This window comes from Alosa sapidissima, chromosome 3 (assembly GCF_018492685.1).
Source record: "Alosa sapidissima isolate fAloSap1 chromosome 3, fAloSap1.pri, whole genome shotgun sequence".
NCBI lineage: Eukaryota > Metazoa > Chordata > Actinopteri > Clupeiformes > Clupeidae > Alosa > Alosa sapidissima.
Genome location: NC_055959.1, coordinates 9,886,933 through 9,894,432, shown reverse-complemented (window position 1 = coordinate 9,894,432; position 7,500 = coordinate 9,886,933). Strand labels below are relative to the sequence as shown.

General features: G+C 46.8%; 1 protein-coding gene across 2 annotated transcripts in view; it reads right to left on the bottom strand.

Moving 5' to 3' along the window:
• The window catches only part of ift122 (intraflagellar transport 122 homolog (Chlamydomonas)), a 31,603-nt gene that overhangs the window by 7,366 nt on the left and 16,737 nt on the right, over positions 1-7,500 (bottom strand). For both annotated transcript variants that reach the window (XM_042085889.1, XM_042085890.1), the window contains 5 exons: positions 4,926-5,097; positions 3,924-4,026; positions 1,463-1,603; positions 1,211-1,308; positions 266-366 (listed from right to left, as the gene is read on the bottom strand). In XM_042085889.1, the coding sequence (XP_041941823.1) occupies positions 266-366; positions 1,211-1,308; positions 1,463-1,603; positions 3,924-4,026; positions 4,926-5,097 (615 nt within the window). The remainder of the gene's footprint in view (positions 1-265; positions 367-1,210; positions 1,309-1,462; positions 1,604-3,923; positions 4,027-4,925; positions 5,098-7,500) is intronic.

Below are 7,500 nucleotides of genomic sequence, written 5' to 3'. Positions count from 1 at the left end.
TTATACTCTAGAATCATGAGGACTTTTGCTGACTGGGGAACTAGCAATGGTACCTAATGAGCCGTCAGCCAGGCTCTAGGGCCTGAGTGAAGACAGAAGTGTGCACTCCAACTCAAGTCAAATCAGTCTGCAGGGCCCCTGTTGAATGACATTAGCAAAGGTCGCTGTTGAGCTGAAAAGAGGTTTTACATGTGTGTGTGTGTGTGTGTGTGTGTGCGCGTGTGTGTGTGTGTGTGTGTGTGTGTGTGAGCCCAGTGAAGGATACACTTTGGAAATACCCAGAGGAACGTCCTTGGTGAGATGATGTAGCAGGAAGCGTGAGATGTTGAAGAGCGTCTCTGGCATGTGAGAACTGAACGGATCCTCCTGGCGTGGAAAAGCAAGATGGACGAGAGACACAGAGAGATAGAGAGAGAGAGAGAGAGAGAGAGAGAGAGAGAGAGAGAGAGAGAGAGATATGGATGAGAGTGAAAAGAAAGGGAGGAAAGACATGATGGAGTGAGGGAGAGAGGGGAAAAAAGGAGTGATACACATTCCTTATTTCCCCTCTTCCTCTGCCCTTCATCTCCCTACTTTTCTCCCCACTGCTGTGATGTTTCCTCTCATACACACATTTCTAAGGCCACACCCAACACTCCGACACAAACCGCCTACCACGTGTGTGCTTGTCTGTGCACACATACATGAGCCGTGCCGTGCATGTATGTGTGTACACGTGTGTGCTTGTCTGTGCACACACACATGAGCCGTGCCGTGCCTGTAAGTGTGCACACGTGTGTGCAACTGCAGAGAGCTAGCTGAGATAAAGTGCCCTGGGTCTGGTTTCAATCACAGGTCTTCTACATGAGAATGTGGCCCGAGAACTGGACAAATAAACACTGACAGGGGAGAGTAGGGGAGGGGGGGGGGGGGGGGGCAGGAGGGGGCAGGGGAGAAACTAGGGCCACTGACAGAGCCAAGAAGCACAAGTGTGCAGCTAACTTTCCTGACAGGCGCATATGGAACTCTACAAGATGGGGCTTACTGATGGAGGGAATGCAGTTAAGGTATATGAAGTACATTCATGTCATGTTGGCTTCAGGTCGTTGGCTACATAGACATGAGGTGACTTCATTTGGCCAGCAGCTGTGTGTGTGTGTGTGTGTGAGAGTGTATGTTGGAGGTTAGGGACCTTGTGAGGTATGGATCAGGCGTGTATGAGAGAGCTCACTGTGTAACGGTGGATGGAGTGGTAGACGTGGTAGAGCTCAGCCAACATCTGGAAACGGTGGAACTTCTTCAGCATCTCCTCCTTCTTGTCCTCGTTATCTTTGCAAACATACACACACACAAAAAAGGTTTGTTGTGATATATGCACTTTTGCATACATATGCACATGTATCTTGCAGACCAACACACACACACACCACCGCACACAATTGCGCACACACACACACGCACACACGCACACACACACACTAACCTCTTGCAATGTCCAGACACTGCATGGCCAGCATCCAGTAGTAGTAGGAGGCGTCGTTGAAGCGGCTCTCCACCACGGCGTTGTGGGTGAGCTGCTCCAGCACGCGCACCGCCTCCGCCTGCCTGCCCGCCCGGTGGAACGCTGCGGGGGACACACAGGATCTGAGAACCGGCCGGTGCCCGTGTGCCAGCCACACTGCTGGGCTGCTGACCTTCCAATGCCACTCTGTGTGAGTGTGTGTGTGTGTGTGTGTGTGTGTGTGTGTGTGCGTGTGCGTGTGCGTGTGCGTGTGCGTGTGCGTGTGCGTATGTACACTGTATGCGCTGGATATATATACACAAGTGATATTGTACATTTACACTAAAGCAAGTGTAATCTGTGGATAGTGAGCAGCAGAAACCATAACATTTGCAGAAAATACAGCAATTGATATAAAAAGCAACATTCAATATAATTGAACATAACTACACAATAATTAGCAAATAACTCTACCTACAGTACTGAAGCGTCAAAATCAGAATACAATATACAGTATATAGCAAACGTAAGTTTTGCACATTCAGTTGTAATTTTCATGAACTCAGTACTGGCTCATTTTTAATTCACCTTTAATTTGCTCAGTGAAGAGGTCAGTAGTTTTTGTTGTAAAAAAGAAAAATGTTCACACTTTCACAGCTCATGAAATAAACCAGATTCCATGACGGTGCCAGTTAGAAAGACTCCTCAAAACACACTCACAAATCCACTTGGAGTGTGTGAAATACTGTAAGTGTATGAGTGAGTTTCTGAGGCTATGTGTGTGTGTGTGTATGTGTGTGTGTGTGTGTGTGTGTGTGTGTGTGTGTGTGTGTGTGTGTGTGTGTGTCTGTGTGTGTGTGTCTGTGTGTGTGTATTGCACACGTTTATGCGCAGGGCGTGTGAACACTGGTGAGCTTTGGCTCTCACTTCAGAGCAGCCCAATCCTGCATTTCCTCAGACAGATCTCCACCCATTCCATCCCACACACTGTTTCCTCCACACACACACACACACACACACACACACACACACACACACACACACACACACACACACACACACACACACACACACACACACACACACACACACACACACACAGGGCTCCCCTGGCTGCTCTGTATCTGCGGCTGGCGTGCCGCGGGCCACAGGTGCTGTGTGCACTCAGCAGAAACACACTGAGGGCCTGCTCTCCGCTCTCCGCTGTCCGCTGGGCTCTGCTCTCCACACTGCGCTCGTTTTTCAGCCTTAATCTCCAACTCAAGCCCATCTGACAGCACAGCCGCCAGCCAGTGTCAAACAGCGCAGCACTTACAGACCAGAGCAGCCATAAACAGACGGCCGCACTCGGGGCCTAATCAGGAGCAGCTCACGGGGGCCCCACGGCCGCCACGACCTGCAGCCCGCCCGACCGACAGAAGGCCCGACCGACCGACCGACCGACCGACCGACCGACCGACCGACCGACCGACCGACCGACCGACAGACAGACAGACAGACAGACAGACAGACAGACAGACAGACAGACAGACAGAGTGGGGCTGCAGACTGGAGTGGTTAGAGAATGTGGTGAGGGCTGGGATCTGGGTAAACGTGGCAGACCACTTTGGTGTGTAAGGCATTCACGTGGCTTGTTTCTCTCACTTACTCTTCCCTCTCACTTACTCACTCACTCACTTACTGAGTGAACTCACTTGTGAGTGAACTTACTTACACACACACACACACACACACACACACACATACACATACACACACACAGAGAGAGAGAGAGAGCAGCCCACCCAGCACATTTACTCAGCCGCCCACTGCCACCACCCCCACACTCCCCAACTCCAACGCAGTTACATTCGTCCTCCCCCGCAGTCCCCCCACCCCCACAGCATTCATTAGTGTGTGGCAGTCTGCTGAGTTGACATGCGTGTTGATGTCCCAGCAATTATAATCACTGCCTCTTGTAATCATGATTACAAACTGCATACCATCATCCAAACGTCTGCCAAACCAATACTTAAACAACACACACGTACACACACACATACACACACTAAACAGGAAGACCTGGTACAAACAACACACAACACAAAAATATACTATATTCATAAACACAACTTTTCATAGACAGATGCAGGCACAAACAAGCAGTGCACGTTCACATGCACACACAATAAAGACACAAACATATAATCTCATGAAAAAGCTCTTCCTCCAAACTATTTCCACAAAAAAACACATAAACAGAAAAGTCACTGCAGACCAGCGCCTCACCACACAGACGCCCACAAACAAATAAGCCACCTACCACAGACCATCACTACAAACACTCTCAACAGGAAAAACAATAAAAACATAAGCGCGCACACACACACACACACACACACACACACACACACACACACACACACACACACACACACACACACACACACACACACACACACACCTTTCTGGGCCTCTTCAAAGCGGTCGTTCTCTGCCAGCCACTGGGCGTATGGCACGTACACATCATCTCTGAGCTCGGGGTGTTTGTCCACCAGGGTGAAGGCCTTGGTGCAGGCAGGGGAGAAGAGAGCAGAGACAGACACATGAAGAACTGCAGAGAAGAAGAAAGATGACTGTGCATTTGCAAACGCTCATCAAACTTCTATCAATCTACAGTGGGACTTGTACAGTGGGACTTGTATGAGAGCATGTCAGTAGCGGAGAGTGTGTTTAATCATGCATGTGGCTCTGTGTCTGTGTGTGTGTGTGTGTGTGTGTGTGTGTGTGTGTGTGTGTGTGTGCTTCTGTATGTATGGGTGAGTGTATGTGTGTGTGTTTGTTTTTTTCCGTATGCCTGTGTGTGTGTGTGTGTGTGTGTGTGTGTGTGTGTGTGTTTCTGTATGTATGGGTGTGTGTATGTGTGTGTGTGTGTGTGTGTTTCAGTATGCATGCTCATTGTGTTAGTGTTTGGTAGCCTAGGTCATGTACATAGGTTGGCGGCCCGTGTACTTTGCATTGGGGGACTATATAAAACTAAGGCCAAGCAGCTAGTGAAGTACTGTTCCATATCAGCAATTATAGTAAGCATGTTTATTTGGAAGAGACAATGCTTCCTATACCCCTGAATCTGTAGACTCATGATAGATAGCTGAACTGCTTTAATCTACTGGATTATTTAGAAGATTTGATGTAATGTATCTTGACTTGTAAAGTGGAATCAAATAAAGTATATAAAATGTGTGCTCGCGTGCGTGTGTGTGTTTGTTTGTTTCCGTATGCCTGTGTGTGTGTGTGCTTCTGTATGCCTGTGTGTGTGTGTGCTTCTGTATGCATGGGTGTGTGTATGTGTTTGTGTGTGTGTGTTTCAGTATGCATGTGTGTGTGTGTGTGTGTGTTTGTTTCCGTATGCGTGTCTGTGTGTGTGTAGTGTGTGTGTGTGTGTGTGTGTGTGTGTGTGTCTCACCTCATCCCAGTGCCGGGCGTCGACGTGTAACTGTGCCAGTGCCTTAAGGTCTCCCATCTTGGTGTAAGTCTCAGAGGCGTAACCATGGTGATTGAGCTGCTTAAAAAAGGCAGCACAACGGGACAGCGGCTCCCGCTCCGCTTTATCCAGCTTGCGCGCCAGATCTATCAACCTGACCGCAACACACACAGACCCAGAGGGCAGGAGGGAAGATAAGAGGCAGTGTCATGACCAGAGGAACGCACACTCTTCAGATGCTCTACAGCAGTGGTTCTTCAACTTTTTGCCTGGTGCTCTGCGAAAAAGTCTCGCGACCCCCTTCTCTCCAAACGATAAAATATTATAATAGTTTCACTTTGGAAAATGTTGCGAGATAGGGACTGGTGGCGGAGGCAGAAAATGTCTTCTCTCAGAACTAGGCTATGTCAACACCATAGGCATTAATATCAATGGCAGCCTTTGGCAATCTGATGTATTATTTTCCAAAGGATAATCACTCATCCAATGTCTAACTGGTGCTCCTATGGCAAAAGCTGCATAGTGCTCTGTCACTGGTAAACTCACGCACCTTCGAGCTCATCATCGTAAGAGGGCAGGTAGAGATTTGAGTTTGTGTAAACAGAGCATCCACTTTCAGAGGAACATTATGGACACACTTTGAATTGTAAGCCTACTTCTAGGTCTAGTGAATATCCCAGTTTTTAAACATGTTTTCTTTTAGAAATTTTTCTTTAATTCAGACTGCAAATCCTGCGAATATGCGACCTCTCCCATATTCTTGGTGACCCCCAGTTTAGGAACCGCTGCTCTACAGAACTTCAGCACACCCCAGCACACTAGTTACACCAATATCTTGTGCAACCTCTGTAGTGGTTCTTTGATTCAAAGAACTACAGAAACCCACAAACTCAGTCTTTCTTCAATAACTAGGTGCATAACATAGGGCTCACTGTCATGTAGTCGATGTTTAGGTGATAAAATGGCTATGTTCTTTGAGGGAAAAAAACGTGTTCCCATTGTTTTGCGTGGTGGTTCTATACATAGTAGATTGAAACACAATAAACAATAGTGAAAAGTGTCTGTTAGATTCATATAGTAGTGTTAAGCAGCAGGGTACAATCCAGTGTATTGAAGCATGTCTCATGGAAACTTAAAACAGACACTCCTCAGTGGACAATATTCAAATGTTGTAATACAAGAATGTAATACATAAAGCTCCTTAAAATAAACTGGGCCTGCTCACACTTATCAGATTATCCTCAGCGTGTGCATGCAAATCATGAATCCTCTGCTCTTTTCTGTGAACATGTCACCCTCTGGCACTGCCATTATGAAGCATGGCATCCATTCCCAATGCTAAACACATGACAACCCATTATAGTTATCCATCAAGCAAAATAAAACCATAAAATATGAAAGGCTAAGGCTTCACCATCCTCCAACACAGAAAGGTCTTGGTGACTTACTGCTTTCTACTTCTGAATTCAGAGAATCACTGCAGTTAGGGAAGTAGGCCCTAAGCCTCTAAGAATCACCGTAGCAACCATTAGCGATCACAAGACCACAACACCACCAACAACAACTCTACTCAACTGGTAGAGTTACGCAGATTTTGGTAGAGCCATATTGTCAGGATAGGTTAGGTTTGGGCCTGCACGGCGTTGTAACACATATATTATTGAGCTTCTCTCCTGTGGATACTCTTCCATTATATGATTATAGATATGAAACTTACTTTCTTGACTTTATTCCACTACATCATGGTTCTCTTATAACGCTCTATTTCCAATAAATAAACACAATGTTGGATGTCTTCCTGATGTGAGTATACATTCCTCGATTACGCACCTGCCATCAATTGCTCTCCTTCCCCCATGTCCTTTCTTTCTATCATTCTATCTCTCCTCTGGAGAAGCCGCAGGCCCAAGGGGCCCCTGGTCTGAGACGGTTATTGCAGATAAGCAGAAGGTTTGTTCCTGCTGAGGAGGGGGAAGGGGTATGTCCCTTACCACTGGTGCTATTTGCTTAAACTTTGCCTAAGGCCAGTTTTTGTCAACTTCACTGTCAATGGCAGTGAATAGACATGTTCAAAAGAACTAGAGGTAGAGCGATTCATCGGTTGAGCCGCCATATTAGAGGCCATACCAGAGATAGAACGATTAAACGGTTAGCCACCATATTTAGCTGATCTGGGTGATTTTGGGCATTTTTTTTAAGTAATCGGCATCGCCCGATATCCGGCCGACACACAGTAACAGGCAGGTGAATCTGCAGGCAGCCCAGTGTTATTGTATGTGTGACACACGCTGCCCCTTGTGCCAATTAAATTACTAGCACACTCCAGCTGGAACGTTTGGAAGAGTACAATATTGTTCCTAGGAGAAAACGGAAAGGCTTAAATTGTTATCATCTTATCATGTAAATAGAGGGGAAAAACAGCCAAATGAAAATCGCCAGAATATATTGGCCATCAGCTGACCCTAATTTCTAAAGATCGGCATCAGCCATCGAAAAACCCATATAGTTCAACCTCTAAAAAAAAAACAAGTGGACAGAACTATAGTGCTCATGTTGA